Genomic DNA, 20,175 nt, shown 5'->3' on the forward strand with positions numbered 1-20,175 from the left:
GCAATACTTTTTCCACATGAATTTTAAATATTCTATCCCATAAGAGTGAAAAGGGGTTGTGTCATCTTCATGATCCACCTCAAGCAGAATCTCAAAGTTCAGTAATGGATTAACTCGGCACTTGCTGGCTGAGATTTTGTTTTAGAAGTGGCACACTATTGCTTTTCCAGGGAGACTCATAAAACGTGCTGCTCTAGTGTTAATACACCAGTATCTAGTTGTACTTTCAGTTCCAGCTTCACCACTTTTGATCTCACTATTGGAGGAATCACTGGGGCAATGATGATACTGTTCCCTTCAAATTGCATTAAGTAAAAGATAAACAGGTCCTCCCCAGCTCCTCTCTTACTCCATCTCTTTCAAATGTCTACACCAAAGTACTTCCATTGCACTAAAGTACATAACAGTTTCTCTAAAAGAAAAGGAGGACTTGTGGCACCTTAGAGACTAACAAATTTATTTGAGCATAAGCTTTCGTGAGCTACAGCTCACTTCATCGGATGCATTCAGTGGAATTCACTGAATGCATCCGATGAAGTGAGCTGTAGCTCACGAAAGCTTATGCTCAAATAAATTTGTTAGTCTCTAAGGTGCCACAAGTCCTCCTTTTCTTTTTGCGAATACAGACTAACACGACTGCTACTCTGAAACAGTTTCTCTGTCATGCATTTGCTGCCAAGCAGCGAGAATAACCCCTCTCAGTTCTAGTCATACTGTGGTTCTCCCACTACCAAGTCTTTCTCCAAACCTACAGTATTAGGGTCACATCCATTTCTTACTTTTGCCCCTTCTCACACCCTGCCCCTAACCAATCCCCAGGCTACTTAGGATTCCCTGTTTATTAGCAGGAGTTCTGCACTGCCATCATACTGCACTGCCACTGTCTGGCAGGAACATTTCTTTTAACGCCCCCTTAGCTCTAAATTCTCATTTTCCCGAACCACAGGAAGGGGTTATGGACTATAGACAGCAGGCAGCAGCCAAGTCATCAAATTAACTGCCCCTCTTTGGTTAAAAAAAGTCATTCCAATGGTACAGACCTTCCTTAGTACTTACCAGTCCTGCAGTAGGGGTATGCATTCCATGCTTTCTCGTGTATGTTCAGGGCTCCCTCTGGGGCCAGCATTCTCACAAATGACGGCACTTTGCTGCAGTTTGGGGAGTGGGGTGGGGGAGGAGAAGCAAGATAAGAGAGTTTTTATATCCATGTTCAATTGACTGTGACTCAAACACTGCTTGAGACATGCAAGGCACCCACCCTGAAATATAGACCCCCATGCCCTGGATGTGTTTGCGTTTTCACAATTATCATCACTAGGATTGTTCATTATTCTGTTAGTAGGATGCCCAGAAACGGGATAAATGCATAGAGGCTAGGTGCCAACCCTTCCCTGCCTTGTACAGGGGAGCAAGTGTACACTTGATGTTGAATGCAGGCTGACAACTTGGAAACATTTTTCTACCCAAGCTTCTCCATCACAGTGCTGGATAATAGGGTTATCATTAATGATCAAAACCACAATAGATTCTGGATTTCCCAAGACAGCAGCCATGTTTATGATGGGAAACATCCGTTAGCAACACCTGGACTGTACAACTTGAGATGAGCTCTGATATTATAACCTGTCATAACCACTTAGCTCTTACCATCTTTCCCAACTATTAGTCTGCTCTAATGTTCACAGCGCCACAGCACAACTGGTGCTACTTACTATTGTTCCACTAACGGCTGTGATTTCCATCTATTCCACACCCCAACCTAACAGGGTACAGAAAATGTCTAAGTCTGTCCACCACCCTTTGGTCACAGCAGGATCTACAGGCTGCTGTAGGAACACCTGAGAGTCTCAAACTTTCACACAGTATAGACCACATCCTAATAAAGAGTCCTGTGGACGCCTCTCCTCATAACATCTAGGTCACAATCTCATTTTCTATAAGGAGACATCCCAGTGACAAACACAGCCACTGCTTATATGGAAAACTTAGTAAAGTGTTTCATCAGTTTTTAGTTCTTCACCGTTTTGAAAAGAACAAAAAGACAGCATTATGTAATTTAATTTCAAAGCCCTCTTCCTATCCACTTGTGACACAGAGGCCCATTTGTGGTACACTACTCTCTCAGGCCAGACATACTCACTACACATAATACATTGTTGTCATAATCTGTAAATGAAAAAAGGTGACGTAAAATATCATTGGAAAACTAACAACTCACTTAATATTCTTGTTTGAGGTATGCACATGGTATGTACAAAAAGCTACGAATGTGTGCTAGAATTATATTCTTAAAATGTGTTTGGCAAGCTATGCACAAGCCCAGTGTGCCCTAGACAAAGGTACGTATATTTGTTTGTCTGTCCAGCCTGGTCATCAGGCAGAGACAGTGAAGATCTATCTAGAGAGTACACTTATAAAGTTTGCAGACAATATCAAGCTGGGAGGGGTTGCAAGTGCTTTGGAGGATAGGATTAAAATTTAAAATGATCTGGATAAACTGAAGAAATGGTCTGAAGAAAATAGGATGAAATTCAATAAGGACAAATGCAAAGTACTCCATTTAAGAAAGAACAATCAGCTGCACACATACAAAACGGGAAATGACTGCCTACGAAGGAGTACTGCAGAAAAAGATCTGGGGGTGACGGGATCACAAGCTAAATATGAGTCAACAGGGTAACACTGTTGCAAAAAGAGCAAACATAATTCTGGGATGTATTAGCATGAGTGTTGTAAGGAAGACACGAGAACTACTTCTTCACCCCACACTGATTAGGCCTCAGCTGGAGTATTGTGTCCACTTCTGGGTGCCACATTTCAAGAAAGATGTGGACAAACTGGAGAAAGTCCAGAGAAGAGCAACAAAAATGAGGGAAGATTGAAAAAATTAGGTTTATCTAGTCAGGACAAAAGAAGACTGGGGACATGAGAATAGTTTTCAAGTACATAAAAGCTTATTACAAGGAGGAGGAGAAAAGTTATTCTCCTTAACCTCTGAGGACCGGACAAGAAGCAATGGCCTTAAATTGCAGAAAGGGCAGTTTAGATTGGACATTAGGAAAAAATTCCTGTCAGGGTGGTTAAGCACTGAAATAAATTGCTCAGGCACATTGTGGAATCTCCATAATTGGAGACTTTTAAGAGCAAGTTAGACAAACATCTGTCAGGGATAATACTTAGTGCGGAACTGGACTAGATGACCTCTACATACAAGGTAGATTCTATCTACATAGAAGGTGAACAAAGCTATCAAGCAGGGGAGAAGACAGCATGGCATCTACACCCCAGTAGGCAAGAGAAATTTTATCTGGGCTATAAAGACAGGTGGTCTGAACCTCACATAAGTAATTGAATCAACTGACTAAACAATATTATTATATTTAAAAAAAGTGCATCAAGTAAGGTTTTTTCTCAAAGCTAATGACACACTGGTGATTAATATTATTGTGAAATGTATGTATTAAAATGATATGAGGAAATATGAATTCTTAACAGGTTCCCTCCCAGACAGAAAGGAATTTAGTTGTCTACCTGTCTCCAATGAAACTAAGCAAGGTGTGACCAAAAACAATGGATGCCCCATTTCCATACAAATCAGCAAGGGGATCCAAAGTCTACAGGAAGGGAAGAGTAACATGAGGTCATCTTGAATCTGGGAACAAAACAGTAAGTTTAGGAAGCTATAAGGATTTAGGAGAAGTCATCTTGGCATCCATCTCTGGACAGACACAGGGGCCACAGCTGTAGCAAGCTGAGAAAGATGGGTCCTTCAATCAAAGGAGTTGAAGGAACTGCAAATTGGTAAAGACCTTCAACAAAGACTGTAACTTGTTAAGTTACGTCTTAGCCATTAGAAAGCATATTTCTACTTTTGTTTGTTTATAACGCTAGATTTATTTCTTCTACAGTACTTGGTATCACCTGAGAATAGAAGGGTGTGCTGTCTTCCGGGTGCTAAGATACGGGATGTAGACCTGAGGTTGAAAAGGATCCTCAAGGGAGCGGGAAAGAATCCCCTAATTATCCTTCATGTGGGAACAAATGATACAGCCAGATTCTCGCTGGAAAGTATCAAGGGAGACTATGCTAGGCTGGGGAAGATGCTTAAGGAAATTGAGGCTCAGGTGATCTTTAGCGGGATCCTTCCTGTTCCTAGAGAAGGGCAACAAAGGTCTGACAAGATTATGACTGTCAACAGATGGCTTAGGCAGTGGTGCTATAAGGAGGGCTTTGGGATGTATGGCCACTGGGAGGCATTCACGGACAGAGGTCAGTTCTCTCGGGATGGACTTCATCTGAGTAGGGAAGGAAATAGACTTCTAGGATCGAGGCTGGCACAACTGATAAAGAGAGCTTTAAACTAGGAATTGAGGGGAGATGGATGGGAGATGTCCAGAAAATCTCCACGCCAGATTTTAGCATTGAGAGGGAAGAAGATGAAGTAAGAAAGGATACAGCCGTGGGTAGGAGAATGTATATAAGGAGTGAGGGCGGTGTGGATACTAGTCTAATAGGTTATACTGGCTGTAGAATGACTGTGCCTAATAGGGTACAAAATGTGAGCGAGGCCAAACAGCAAAAATTAAGATGTTTGTACACCAATGCGAGGAGTCTAGGTAACAAAATGGAGGAACTAGAGCTACCGGTGCAGGAAGTGAAACCAGATATTATAGGGATAACAAAAACATGGTGGAATAGTAGTCATGACTGGACTACAGGTATTGAAGGGTATGTGCTGTTTAGGAAAGACAGAAACAAAGGTAAAGGGGGTGGAGTAGCATTGTATATCAATGATGAGTTAGAATGTAAAGAAATAAGAAGCAATGCAATGGATAAGACAGAGTCCGTCTGGGCAAAAATTACATTGGGGAAGAAAACTAGTAAAGCCTCTCCTACGATAGTGCTTGGGGTGTGCTATAGACCTCCGGGATCTAATTTGGATATGGATAGAGCCCTTTTTAATGTCTTTAATCAAGTAAATACTAATGGAAACTGCGTGATCATGGGAGACTTTAACTTCCCAGATATAGACTGGAGGACCAGTGCTAGTAATAATAATAGGGCTCAGATTTTCCTAGATGCGATAGCTGATAGATTCCTTCATCAAGTAGTTGCTGAACCGACTAGAGGGGATGCCATTTTAGATTTAATTTTGGTGAGTAGCGAGGACCTCATAGAAGAAATGGTTGTAGGGGACAATCTTGGCTCAAGTGATCATGAGCTAATTCAGTTCAAACTAAATGGAAGGATTAACAAAAATAAATCTGCAACTAGGGTTTTTGATTTCAAAAGGGCTGACTTTCAAAAATTAAGGAAATTAGTTAGGGAAGTGGATTGGACTGAAGAACTTATGGATCTAAAGGTAGAGGAGGCCTGGGATTACTTTAAATCAAAACTGCAGAAGCTATCGGAAGCCTGTATCCCAAGAAAGGGGAAAAAATTCATAGGAAGGAGTTGTAGACCAAGCTGGATGAGCAAGCATCTTAGAGAGGTGATTATGAAGAAGCAGAAAGCATACAGGGAGTGGAAGATGGGAGGGATCAGCAAGGAAAGCTACCTAATTGAGGTCAGAAGATGTAGGGATAAAGTGAGAGAGGCTAAAAGTCGAGTAGAGTTGGACCTTGCAAAGGGAATTAAAACCAATAGTAAAAGGTTCTATAGCCATATAAATAAGAAGAAAACTAAGAAGGAAGAAGTGGGGCCGCTTAACACTGAGGATGGAGCGGAGGTTAAAGATAATCTAGGCATGGCCCAATATCTAAACAAATACTTTGCCTCAGTCTTTAATAAGGCTAAAGAGGATCTTGGGGATAATGGTAGCATGACAAATGGGAAGGAGGATATAGAGGTAGATATTACCATATCAGAGGTAGAAGCGAAACTGAAACAGCTTAATGGGACTAAATCAGGGGGCCCAGATAATCTTCATCCAAGAATATTAAAGGAATTGGGACCTGAAATTGCAAGCCCATTAGCAAGAATTTTTAATGAATCTGTAAACTCAGGAATAGTACCGAATGATTGGAGAATTGCTAATATAGTTCCTATTTTTAAGAAAGGAAAAAAAAGTGATCCGGGTAACTACAGGCCAGTTAGTTTGACATCTGTAGTATGCAAGGTCCTGGAAAAAATTTTGAAGGAGAAATTAGTTAAGGACATTGAAGTCAATGGTAAATGGGACAAAATACAACATGGTTTTACAAAAGGTAGATCGTGCCAAACCAATCTAATCTCCTTTTTTGAAAAAGTAACAGATTTTTTAGATAAAGGAAATGCAGTGGATCTAATTTACCTAGATTTCAGTAAGGCATTTGATACCGTGCCACATGGGGAATTATTAGTTAAATTGGAGAAGATGGGGATCAATATGAACATCAGAAGGTGGATAAGGAATTGGTTAAAGGGGAGACTGCAACGGATCCTACTGAAAGGTGAACTGTCAGGTTGGAGGGAGGTTACCAGTGGAGTTCCTCAGGGATTGGTTTTGGGACCAATCTTATTTAATCTTTTTGTTACTGACCTTGGCACAAAAAGTGGGAGTGTGCTAATAAAGTTTGCAGATGATACAAAGCTGGGAGGTATTGCCAATTCGGAGAAGGATCGGGATATTATACAGGAGGATCTGGATGACCTTGTAAACTGGAGTAATAATAATAGGATGAAATTTAATAGTGAGAAGTGTAAGGTTATGCATTTAGGGATTAATAACAAGAATTTTAGTTATAAGTTGGGGACACATCAATTAGAAGTAACGGAAGAGGAGAAGGACCTTGGAGTATTGGTTGATCATAGGATGACTATGAGCTGCCAATGTGATATGGCTGTGAAAAAAGCTAATGCGGTTTTGGGATGCATCAGGAGAGGCATTTCCAGTAGGGATAAGGAGGTTTTAGTACCGTTATACAAGGCACTGGTGAGACCTCACCTAGAATACTGTGTGCAGTTCTGGTCTCCCATGTTTAAAAAGGATGAAGTCAAACTGGAGCAGGTACAGAGAAGGGCTACTAGGATGATCCGAGGAATGGAAAACTTGTCTTATGAAAGGAGACTTAAGGAGCTGGGCTTGTTTAGCCTAACTAAAAGAAGGTTGAGGGGAGATATGATTGCTCTCTATAAATATATCAGAGGGATAAATACAGGAGAGGGAGAGGAATTATTTAAGCTCAGCACCAATGTGGACACAAGAACAAATGGGTATAAACTGGCCACCAGGAAGTTTAGACTTGAAATCAGACGAAGGTTTTTAACCATCAGAGGAGTGAAGTTTTGGAATAACCTTCCAAGGGAAGCAGTGGGGGCAAAAGATCTATCTGGTTTTAAGATTCTACTCGATAAGTTTATGGAGGAGATGGTATGATGGGATAATGGGATTTTGGTAAGTAATTGATCTTTAAATATTCAGGGTAAATAGGCCAAATCCCCTGAGATGGGATATTAGATGGATGGGATCTGATTTACTATAGAAAACTCTTTCCTGGGTATCTGGCTGGTGAATCTTGCCCATGTGCTCAGGGTTTGGCTGATTGCCATGTTTGGGGTCGGGAGGGAGTTTTCCTCCAGGGCAGATTGGAGAGGCCCTGGAGGTTTTTTTGCCTTCCTTTGTAGCATGGGGCATGGTTGACTGGAGGGAGGCTTCTCTGCTCCCTCAAAGTTTTGAACCATGTTTTGAGGACTTCAATAGCTCAGACATGGGTGAGGTTTTTCATAGGAGTGGGTGGGTGACATTCTGTGGCCTGCGCTGTGCAGGAGGTCGGACTAGATGATCAGAGTGGTCCCTTCTGACCTTAGTATCTATGAATCTATCTCTTCTGTTCCTTTCCACCACCTTGGTCCTCTGCAAGTGTTTGTCAATCTTATGCTGATACCCTGGGATATGTTGCTCCATCACCCAGTCCTCCTCTCTCCTGACTCATGCTACGTGACTGCCTGTTTTCTTTTTCTCCCCCTGGCATTACTCCCCTGCTCAAGAGTCCAAGGCCCAGTGATAGCTCTGAACTTCTCTGGTGATGGTGGGTGACAGTTTTAGTCCCACTAGTAACTGTTCCAGTCCAGGAAGCAGTTTCTAGGTTCTTCTCTTTCACTGCAACAGCAAGCCCTAGCAGGGGCAGGTAGGATGACTCTGTTTCCAGTTGCTGTCAATCTATGAAAACCTGCATGATGTCTAACCTGTGTAGTGGTTTCCTAAATTGTATCCTATTTATACAGTTCCCCTTACTCTTTGATCCCACTCACAGTTGGAAATAGGCCACTTCTCCATCCCACATACCTCTGTAAATGGTAGATCTTGTGTGTGTACTGACCACGTTCTCCATCTCTCTCGTAGGGTTCATTCATCAGAACCTCCACTCCTTCACCTCCACCAGTTTCGTTTTTACTGGCTTCTGCTACAGAATACAGCTGTCCCACTTGATACTGAAGGAGTTAAAGACACATTATTACAATAGTCATAATTTAGATGGCATCAACATAATTAAACTGCAAGAAGCTGGGGACAAAAATAAATGAGATGAGTCCCACTCCTAACATACAACCATGTAAGATATCAGCCAAAATATAAGCATTTGGAGGATGGATACCACTTTTATATCCATTTCCATCCAAGTATCATTTCACTAATGACTTCCCTTAGGAACTCAACAGATAGCTCTCAAGTGTACAAAAAGGAGAATGCAGACAACAGTGATGTTATCCTCCAACCCCTGCCTCAACCTCAAAGAAATCCAATGTGTGGAGAAATTTACAGAGGAAACCAGAAGTGGGAGATGAATGGGTATTTGGCTGCCATCTAGAAAGTGTCAGAAAAACAACAGCTCTGCAGTAGTCAAACCCACTCATTTCTATTCACCGTGTATAAAACCAGGTAAGATGCGTCTGCTGTTCAGGTGACATGCATAACACACTCCACTAGTTCTCAACAGGCTCTGACATGTATACAGCACTTTGTCATGAAGGATCCCAAGGCATCCTACAAAGGAATTTTCATTATGTGTTTACCAATTAAAGACAGCCATCTGTGGGTGGCTTCACTATTGCAGTCTCTATATATCTCACTCCTCCCAATGTATCCAAACCTTCTCTCCTGCCGGCATCATAGCCATTTTCAGGCTACTCTTAAAATCCCTTCACTGAATCTCTATTTGCCTCCTGAACCCAACCCAAGCTCCCTGCTCTCACCTTCCAAGTTCTCCACAACCTAGCTCCTCCCCTCTTCTGTTCAATTTATTCCCACCCACATTTTCTCCTTCAGCCCACTTAAGTCCTTTCCCAAAACTCACTTCAAAGAGCCTTACAAAAAGCCTCATTCATGTTTAAAAGTCGTAATTGAACAAGTTTTAGCTTCCCAAATGACCATATGATTCATATTACCCTTGTTCTCTTCCCCACCACATGTGCCATCATCTTTTGGCTAGAGAGTTATAGTTCAAAATGGTTGAATTTGCCCTAATTACACAGACCCATTCCTTACTACACCTTCTATAGGCAGACTCTTTCTGCACTACACCTTCCTCCTGGCCTTTGGCATTAAACTATCATGTAGGACACAGAGCCTTAAACATCCAGTAACATTCCTGCCCGGATCTTTGAGCCTCTTACAAACACTCAAAATTTGACAGCCTTAGCCCTCTTTCTCCATCAATACTGGCCACTAAATTCAACACTACTTTACACTGTATAGCCTCTTGTATATAAAGTGTCTCCCAAATGCTTTAAAAAGAATACCAAAAGGAAATTCAGAAGGATAGGGGAGGTAGAAAAGAGGTTAAATGGGATGGAGTCATAAGAGGGAGGATGTTCTGGGTGGCAGGAGCCATAAAGGGATAGGCTCTCTCAACATCAGTGGCATGACTATAAGACAGGCATGACAGGAATGGAGAAGAGGGAGTGATCAGACTTGTCAAGAGAGATGTGATCAGGTGAAGCAAATGAAGGATTTTCTGAACTTGATCCTGAAGTGGATCTGGGAGCCAGTGGAGAGGTCTGAGTATTAGTCTGAAAGGGGATGTTCAAGATGTGGATGGAAATTGACAGTTCAGAGAGGTGAAAGTATCAGAAGCAAAGGAGTGGTGGATCAAGGCAGTAAATGTAGAGAGCCTATTTGAAAGAACAAAACGCAGTCAGCAAAATGCTAGGTAGACCAAAAAACATTAGCATCGTAGCTGATGTGTGCATAAAAAAAAAAATCTAAATGCAGTGAAACATAGGGATCCACACTACCCAATACCCACTCTTCCCTTACCTAGACAGAGGGCACAGCATAGCAAGTAAGGAAAAAATAAATTCTGAACAAAAAGGAATAGGGTTTAGTCATCGCGCTGTATGCCTAAACTAAGGCCTGATCTACTTGCACCGTGAGCACTGTAGTTAGGTCAACTTAACCTCTGGTGTAGACACAGCTATGTCATTGGAAGGTATCTTCTATTGACTTAGCTATCCCTTCTGTCAATGCAGGAAGAATCTACACCATGGCGCTGCAGCGCCAGAGTTGTGCTGCTGGGGTATACATTCCCTCAGACAAAATAAGCAGGGTGCTGATCAAAAAGCCTACAAAACAAAACCATTAGTGAGAATGCAGCACTCTCAATTCCAGGCCCAGCAACAGCTGTTTGAAAAGAAGTATTTCCATACCTGCTAAGTTCTGTTACCACAGCATCTGACATAAATGCAGCCCATATGCATTGCAGGTTTTTTCCATTGAGTATTAACAGAACAAGAACAAATTTAGAAAGTAACAGCAAAGATCACCAGTAAGTGAAAGCTGATGGTATGTCAAGGGTATGTCTAGGTCTCCTTCCGTTGGTAGCCAGGGATGAGTCAGAGAGCACACCAGAGAAGATTTGCTCAGGTTCAGGCTCACTTCCCAATCCCTTTCAGCAGCACATTTAGCAGAATCATTGACCTTTTAGAAGGCCTCTGCATAGAAGTGCCCCAGAATAAAAACATTTATTTCTGTAATGATTTCTCCCCCCACTCAGTAAAATGGAAAGTTCAGTCAGAGCACTGCTGCATATGCACACACTATTGCACTGAGTTGTGCAAACCCTTTACTTCTGAAGTAATTCTGGGCAGCTCCCTCACTGCCACCAACAAACTGGGTCTCATCCCATATCAAAATGCTCCATCTCTTGACTTTTCACACACTGCATTCCTTGTGGTTTCCTGTGGCTGACCCATAAAAGCAGAACACAGTTCTCTCCGACAGAGAACTCAGTGGAGTTGTGAAACAGGAGTTTATTTCAGAGAAGAATATATTGTATTTCCTTTGCAAGAGAAAGTGTCATCAACTCAGTGACCCCAGCACTAGAAAGAGGAGCAGATAGAATGGCTTTGCCTGCTCTGCAGCGTGTCTCGGGGTCAGGTCTCCGGGAGGTACAAACTAATCCCTTTCAGTAACAGTCTCTCATTCATTCATTCATTCATTCATTCCACCTTAGGTATACAAGTCAAAGTTCAGGCCCAAAGAGGATCAGCCCACTGGGCTAGCATCTTTACCCTTAATCTTCCCTGATATTCCTGATCCTTTAATTCCATTAATACAAGGGTAGGACATCCAGATAAATTTGTCTGTTAAATAAGAGCAGATCCCACAGATTCTGCTGGGAAACGTTAACAGAAAGACGGGCTGTGTCCTCCGAAAGTCTGAATCCCAGAACTGCTGGGAAGAGTAGACACGACACACAAACTTGCTTTTGGAACTCCTGAGAGCTCTCTCTTGACTTCCACAGCCAACCCACAGCAGGGTCTGTGAAAGGCCTCTCATAGAGAGATCAGAGTTCACTGTATTAGCAGAATTTCATGGAAGAGGTCGGAATTCAACAAAGCAGGCCCCTTTGGGGGAAAAAGCTGTTCCCTAGAAGCAGCTTAGAACTCAATATGGAAATAAAAGAATCCTTTGTGTTTGGCAAGCTGCTTCCCATGAGAGGACAAGGAGGCGGCAGAGAACTTGTACACACACCGCTCTAATCCATAACAACGCTTTCAAAGCAGCAGCTGGTCAGACACCCACACACAGCTGGCCAAGTCCGTGCACCCAATATTGCAAATCACAGAAGTGGAAAGAGCTCAACAGCTAGATGGATGCTAGTCTGAGGTGCTCACACCAAAGGGAAGGATTCATAGAAAGATGTAATAAGATAGCTTGTCTGCTCCCTGACAATGAAATGTTATTCCTACAATCCAGATTTTTTTTTTTTCCAGTCTACATTCAGCAGGCTTATGGTTCAATAGATCCACAATCTGGAAGCTTTTCCTGATATTCAGCCTAAATTCTCTCACTTTATTCGTACTTAGTCCTTGAATCATCCTACAATCTTCACCACAATTGGAACTGCCATAACTTCAGTATTCGTAGGTTGTCACATTCTCACCTTAGTGGTCACCTGGCCAAGTTATTTGGTATTCAGCCATTATTCTTTCCTCAGAAGCTACAATTCCTCTTGCCTTCCTGATCATCTGTTTTCTCTCAACTCCCTCCAGTTTGTCAAGATCTTCCTAATAATGAGGTGCCCAGAGGTACACAATATCCCAAGTATATCACATCAAAACCAAATAGACAGAAACTCTCTCTTCCCTACTCAACCACGCCTCAAAATCACATCAGCTTTACACTGCCATATCACACACACTGGCACTGGCCATCAAGCTGCAGTTAACGCACTGGATGTCCAGCTGCCAGGTCTTCCAGGATAGATTTCCATCTATTAAACTGAAGTTGGAATTAGGGTCTCGTCTCGTTAGTCCATTTGTGCTTCAAATCTGCCACAAACACAAAACCCATAAACAGTATCACGTGCGTCTAGTGAGAGTTTTGTGCATAAGAGTGAATCTATAATAGCAATAAAGGTGTACTAGTTAATATACCCTACTTTCTGCAGCCTGGAAACTGAACCCTAAGAGCAGCAAACAGCCCAGCCAGCATCCTCTCCCCCAGGATTGGGAGTGGGTAGTCCACCAACCTCGTCAGGCATGAAACACAGCATGCATTCCTTCACCTGGGATTTTGAGAGGCCTGGCAAGAATGTTCACTCTTCTGTGGCTTTGAACATCATCAAGTTCTTGTAAACAACAAGCACAACATGGGCCCAGATCCCAGGCCTTATCAGCTGGGCTAGATTACAGGAAACAGTTCCTGCCAATTGTGTCAGAATGCCACCACCCATTGTGAAGGGGCTCCCACCAAGGGATAGGATAGTGGAGGTCTATCCCAGACCAGCATTTAACTGGGCAATCCAAAGACTCACCAACTTGATATTGCTTCTGAGACTTCCTAGCAGTTACATCCTATTCTCCTTTAGGGCAGCAAGGAGCCAATGGGGAAAGCACCCCTTCTGCTCCTCACATTACAGGCTTCTAAACAGATTTATAACTGAACTCTTTGGAATTCTGGATTCCTTCACTCCAGATCAACAAGTTCACTCAAGAGTTGACTGCAGTGCATCCTCAAGCTCAGAAGACAACCTTCTCAGACACAAAGGGTGCCTGAAAGATACAAGTCCTTACATTGCCGCGGCCTCCACTTTCTACACATACACAACCTACATTTCTAAACATTCATAGCTCTGAATGAATCAGCAAGGGGAGGAATAAAACTCCAACAACATATTCACTTTACCCTGATGAAGCTGAATCCCAGTATCCAGAGAACTTATAGAAGCAGAAGCCTGTTAGGTTCCACCCAATCCAGTCTCCCGGGGGCAAGGGCCAGACAGCATATTCTAGTTTTTTGGCTCATCTACTTTGGGATGATCTGGCTCCTCTCAGACAATTCCAGGGCTGGAGTGACCACTCTGTCAGGAAGGGTTTCCTCACATTCAGACTACATTTTCCTTTCATTGATTAAATTCCTTTGCTCCTAGTTATAGTCCCTTGGACGCTCCTAAATGACTCCCAGTCCATCTGGATGTTTACATGTTTTGGATACCTGGAGAATCATATTTCCTGCCAGTCATTGCTGATTCAAAATATATTGCATAATTAACTCTTTCCATCTTCCCTATAACTCTTTCTCTCTTCCCCTGACCACTTCTGTTGCATTTCTGAGTGCTCTTCAGTTTGGGACTGAGATGCCAAATGTTGAGGCAACATTCTAGGTGCAGTCAGATGCCAACTGCCTTTCACAGAGGCAGGATTTCAAAGACTTCAACAGCTTTACCTGGCATAGATGTCACCCAGGAAGGAGAACAAATAGAAGATGATTCTGCTCACCCCTTATTAGTTCAGACAAACAGACTTTTTTCTTTCTTTTGTAAACTGTTTGAAATACTTTTGCCTGCTGTGATCAGCTCTCAACTGCAGGACCAGAACACACTGTGCATGCACAGCATCCCCCATTTGATCATATGGCCAAAATGTGCATATGGGGGAGGGAAGAGACATTTGTGCTCTCTTGGGATGGTCTTTAGAGAGAAGGGACTAACACGATGCTGCTTTAGCTTCTGCGGGGGAAAGCTATTAGAGGGCAACAATTCTGTTTTTACTACCAGCTATATTTTCAAAGGAATGTGCTACATTCAGTCCCAGAGTTATGGTCAAGATCAGAGAGGAGTACAAGGGCACCAAAAGGGTTGGATTTATTATAGTAGTGACCAAATGGATGGGCCTGCTGCAATAAGCCAGTTAATCAATCATTGGTTATGCAAGCAAAACTCTGAGCATGTGCCTCTTCAAGTCTGTAGCTGTTTCATTCAGAGAAAGGAAACATACAAACAAAGAACATGGTACTCACAGCTCTCTCACCAAAAGACGTTAGAAAATTAAAGTTAACCCTGGACCTTGACATTTCAAATGAAAGGTTTATAGTGAGGCAGCAACAGAGAAATATATCCCGAAAGGGGCCCAGGCCTGGTGAAGCATCTGCTACTGACACGCTTTGGGATTGGAGTCATATTCACTCCAACTCCTTGGCCACTTTGTGAATGTGAAGGTAAGTCTCTGGAAAAGTATTTATTCCCTGGCAGAATCTCTCTGCAGAGAAGTGGTGCTGAGAGCACAAGGAGGGAGGGAAGATAAAAGAGGGGTGCAGTCTGAGAAGTTGGAAGTCCAGGGAGCAGAACCAGTTATTTCTCCACAGATGTCTATTGGCCAGTGAAGAAATAATTAGATCAGCATCTCCATTATTAACACCCGTTCTTAGAATTCCATCTCCTACACCTGTTAAAACTTAATATAAACAAAGCCAAAAAGAGGGATGTAATTTTTACAAGATCTGGAAAAGACCTGCTCAGCTGCAAGTTCTATACAGTGTAGATACAGTGTTCACACTATGGAGTTGGATTAAATGACTGCGGGCCTTCTTAAAATTTTCACTGCTGTTGGTCTATAACATGGATTCAGTGCTTTAGGAATTTTAGGGGTTTTTTTTAATGTAACCTAGCTATTTTGTTTAGAAATATGGTTTACATCCAAAGGGAGGTCACTATGCAGACTTGCAGTCTTCCAAGAAAAAGAAAAGTACATGTATGGCCCAAGAAATACATTTGAAAATAATTAGATAATTTTCAAAACCAAAGAGGCTTGCTTTTTTTTATTCACCCTTAATTAATTTAACCTCCTTGAGTTCTCGCCTTCCATGGTACCGAGATATTACAAGTTCCTAGCAATAATTAATTGTTTAAAATGCAAGTTATTCCTTCCTAATCAGGAGTGTCTTCTCTAGGTCAATTAGACTATGAATGTTTTTCGAGTAGAGACAGTCTAACTGTGTGAGCACAATGTCAGGACAAAACATTAAACATATTACTACTCTTAGGTAGACATGTACCAACCACATACCTTCTCTGAATTTCACCATGCACACAGCCCCCAATCTACACTGGGAGCATAACATGCTTTTGACAGTGGATGTCTCAGTGGGTTGCTTTAGCTAGTCCTAAGGGTGATTTACTGCTAGAACAGATAGGACAAAACTGCATTCAGCACTGTTCCAGTAATCATATTCTTGGAGAAGAGATTTGTCTCAACTACAATTTAAGCCATTTTCAACATTACCGTGGGGTTGGTTGTGAGGGCAGACGAAGGGAATGAAAAACAGAAGGACCCACTCAGACAATCACTGTCATCAAAAGGCCATTTTTCACAGTGTGAATAGAGCCATAATACTGTGCTGCTGTATAACTGAGAGCCAGTTCACAGCTTCAGCATTTACCTAAGCGACAATAACTCATGAGCTGCCACTCAATCCTTGTCTACTAACATGATGTTAAAAGCCGATGCCCTGTTTAGACTAGGATTTAAGATGTAGTAGCACACATTTATGCTAACATCACACCTAAAATCCTAAACTAGACAAGGCCTGAGGCTTTGTCTACCTGGGCAAAAAAGGTGTGTTTTTCCAATTAAGGGTATGTCTACATTTAAAAAACTCTACAGACACACAGCTGCGCCACTTGACAGGTTTCAGAGTAGCAGCCATGTTAGTCTGTATTCGCAAAAAGAAAAGGAGGACTTGTGGCACCTTAGAGACTAACAAATTTATTAGAGCATAAGCTTTCGTGAGCTACAGCTCGATGCATCCGATGAAGTGAGCTGTAGCTCACGAAAGCTTATGCTCTAATAAATTTGTTAGTCTCTAAGGTGCCACAAGTACTCCTTTTCTTCTAGCTGCGCCACCGTGGTGCTTCAGTGTAGACACTACAGTAATGAAATGGGTTCTCTCATTACTGTAGTTAATCCACCTCCCTAAAATTCTTCTGTCAACCTAGCACTGTCTATACAGGAGGTTAGGTGATGTAGCTACATCTCTCAGTGGGGTGGATTTTTCCTAAATTAACTTAATTGATTTAGAGTAACATGATTGAAAATCCTCTAAACATCTACACAAAACAGTTTAATCTCATTTGAACTCAGCAAGTTATAGTCTAGGGCCTGGTCTACACTACAAAGTTAGGTCAATGTAAAGTAGATTATATTGACCTAACTCTGTAAGCATCTACACTAAAATGTAGCTCCCACTGATGTAACTCGCCCACCTCAGTGAGAGGCGTAGCGCTTAAATCGATGTAGTGTCAGTGTAGACACTGCATTGCTTATGTTGACTGTCCCACAATGCCTCACACTGGCAGATAAATCAGTGCAAGCACTCCTCGTGAGGATGCACACTGCCAACACAAGGAGCGTAGCCCACACGTGTAAAACCACTTCAATTACTGTGGCGGCTGTATGTTAAGTTAACTTAGGTCAACTTATTTTTGTAGTGTAGACTTGCCCTAGGTGGAAAACTTAGGGATTGTCTACACAGGGAAGTTATACTGGTATAAACTAAGGTGTGAATTTAAACCGATATACATTATTATTTCAGACTAAATTAACCAAACTTCTTTGGGGGTAACAAACTCCTTCCAAAGTGACATAATCTAAATCAGCAAGCAAGCAACTGTTATTCCAGAATAAAAATGTCCACACAGGGAGTTATACCAGTATAACTCCCCTATTAGTTTAAATTCACACCTGATCTTACATAGCTTTAACTGGGAAAATTTTCCCATGTAGACACGCCCTTAATCTGAAATGTGTTACACTGTGTCTAAAAAGATGTAGAGTGTGTTTTCAATCAAGTTAAAAACTTACTTGACTGAACATTTCTTGTTCTCAGAGTAGCAGCCGTGTTAGTCTGTATTCGCAAAAAGAAAAGGAGTACTTGTGGCACCTTAGAGACTAACAAATTTATTAGAGCATAAGCTTTCATCCGATGAAGTGAGCTATTTCTTGTTCTGTGATGTTTAAAAATCGTAACAGCTGGTCATGGTTAACCATATGGTGGACAACAGGATTGACCATAACAAACTGACAATTTTAAACACAACAGTCCTCATCTACACTGAATGTTTAACGTTGTTAGGCAACATGTTTTAACACAATTACATTTTCTACTGTAGAAAAACCCTGATTAAAAAGGAACCTCAGAGATTCATTAAAGCTTCCTCATCTTAAAAGAAAAAACAATTATATTAGACAAAGAAGGAAGCTGTGCTTTGGAACAATCTGGCAAATCCAAGTTTATCATTAACTTCTCTAGGAGTTGTAATTCATGGATCTGAAAGCACTTTACAGGAGGAGGGACAATATCATTAGCCTAATTTTAGAGATAGGAAAACCAAGGTACAGATAAGATAAATGATTTGCCTAAAATCACAAACAGTCAGCAGAAGAGCTAGGTACACAAACCTGACTCCCAGTCCTCAGTCTTACTCATCGGATCATACTGTTTCACATGCATTTCTTTCTTGCATTTCCTCACTTTTGTCGGCTGGTCAATCATAGACTTAAACATTGTTTTGTTTAAACAAAAGTTCTGAAGAGGAAGTGGCAGGAAAAGGACTTACCTCCTCCACAGACACAGGCAGAATGACACGACTGCAAAAGAACACAAAACAGGAAATGAACTACAGTCCTTGTAACTTGCACCACTTAGAACACACAAATGTTTCACACTGCAGACATAGCCAGGAACAAGCATTGCTGCCTCCAGAACTCTGCTAGCTTGGGTTTATCTGCATGATAGACCAGTTTCCCCTCTAACCTACCACAATGTCTTTCCCAGTGTTTGCTGCCTTCCATTGGTCAGGTAACTCACAAAATGGCTTAATACCAAATCCGTAAGCATAAGTGAAATATCCTAATAGCAATCTTTGTATAAACATAAGGGCTACCTTCTCAGAGTACTTTATAAATCATACAAATCACTTTACCCACCACTGAATTCCAGCAGCTGTTTAACAGTGTACAATGACAATAGTTTGCCAAGAAGTAAAAAAAAGTTCCTAGATATAGCAGACTATATTGCGGAGAGCTTTTTAGAGAGACAGTATAATTATTTAAAAAGAAAAGGAGTACTTGTGGCACCTTAGAGACTAACAAATTTATTTGAGCATAAGCTTTCGTGAGCTATAGTTCACTTCATCGGATGCATTTGGTGGAAAATTTGCACCAAAATTTTTCCACCAAATGCATCCGATGAAGTGAGCTGTAGCTCACGAAAGCTTATGCTCAAATAAATTTGTCAGTCTCTAAGGTGCCACAAGTACTCCTTTTCTTTTCGCGAATACAGACTAACACGGCTGCTACTCTGAAACCTATAATTATCTAAGTACATTCCAGCCCCTTATCCTTGCAAGACATTTCACAGGCTTTCTAACAAAGCAGCAAGGACCATGGTTTTATATCTCATCCAGTACAGCACACTATGCGCCAGCGCTAGAACACTGTTTCAATGCTGGAGGAAGAGTGACCATTACGATCACAAACACCACTTCCTGTTGTACCCTCTGGCTTCCTTAGAGGTCTCCTATGGAAAAACTGATCAGGCTCAACTCTAATTGGGTTGCAAGATCTGATAAATGTGGTAATAAAAGCGTAATAAGTGAACAAGGCTCACTGAGAGGGCCAACTTCCCAATTCCTCCCCCATAGTCCCTATCTTTATGGGTCATGAGCAAGTATCACAATAACTAACAAACAAATAAAATAATCAGAATAAGCTCTTGTATAGCACTTTTCATCAGTAGATCTCAAAGAGCTTTACAAAAGAGGTCAGTGTCTTCATCCTCATTTTACAGATGGGGAAACTGAGGCAAGATGAGCTTAAAGAGACTTGCCCAAGGTCACTCAGCAGTCCAATGGCACAGTTAAGAATAGAACCCAGGTCTTCCGAGTCCCAGACCAGTGCTCTAACCACTAGACTTCACATTAGTTCTTCTGTTCCCTCTATACTAATAAATATTCAACTCAACATTTGCCAGCTCCCCAACAGTGTTCTGGTTGGTGGGAATAACACTTAAGTGATCTATAGCAAAGAACAGAATAACCTGCAAAAAGTAGGAAGAGACCAGTAATTATGGGAAATCTGAAGGGGGTCTGAGGTTTCCTGCTGTGCTCACAATTTCCACAGAACTGCTGACTACACCTTGAATTCTCTCCCTTGCCCACCCACTCTTCATTCTAATTCCTCCTTCCAGGATGCCCACCAATACTAGCTCGCTTCAGTAAAAGCACAGTCACCTATGCATTAGGTGCTTAAAGAAAAAGGGCTGTGCTCTAAATTCAGACCATCTTCTGGTCTCCCAATGCACTCTCTCTCTCTAGTCTGAGTGGTCTTTCTATTCAGATTGTAATATCTTTTGGGTAGTGACTAATGTAAAGGTAACTCTGCATTCAGTAAAGGATAAAACAGAAATTACACCTG

At 41.7% G+C, this 20,175-nt stretch overlaps 1 protein-coding gene across 1 annotated transcript in view; it reads right to left on the minus strand.

Annotated features, from left to right (window-relative positions):
* PITPNA (phosphatidylinositol transfer protein alpha) overlaps window positions 1-20,175 on the minus strand; it is a 49,689-nt gene that overhangs the window by 25,147 nt on the left and 4,367 nt on the right. The window contains 3 exon segments of the mRNA XM_038375266.2: window positions 1,057-1,148; window positions 8,267-8,412; window positions 18,318-18,348. Coding sequence (XP_038231194.1) covers window positions 1,057-1,148; window positions 8,267-8,412; window positions 18,318-18,348 — 269 coding nt within the window.

The sequence above is a fragment of the Dermochelys coriacea genome, chromosome 17 (genome assembly GCF_009764565.3).
Source record: "Dermochelys coriacea isolate rDerCor1 chromosome 17, rDerCor1.pri.v4, whole genome shotgun sequence".
NCBI lineage: Eukaryota > Metazoa > Chordata > Testudines > Dermochelyidae > Dermochelys > Dermochelys coriacea.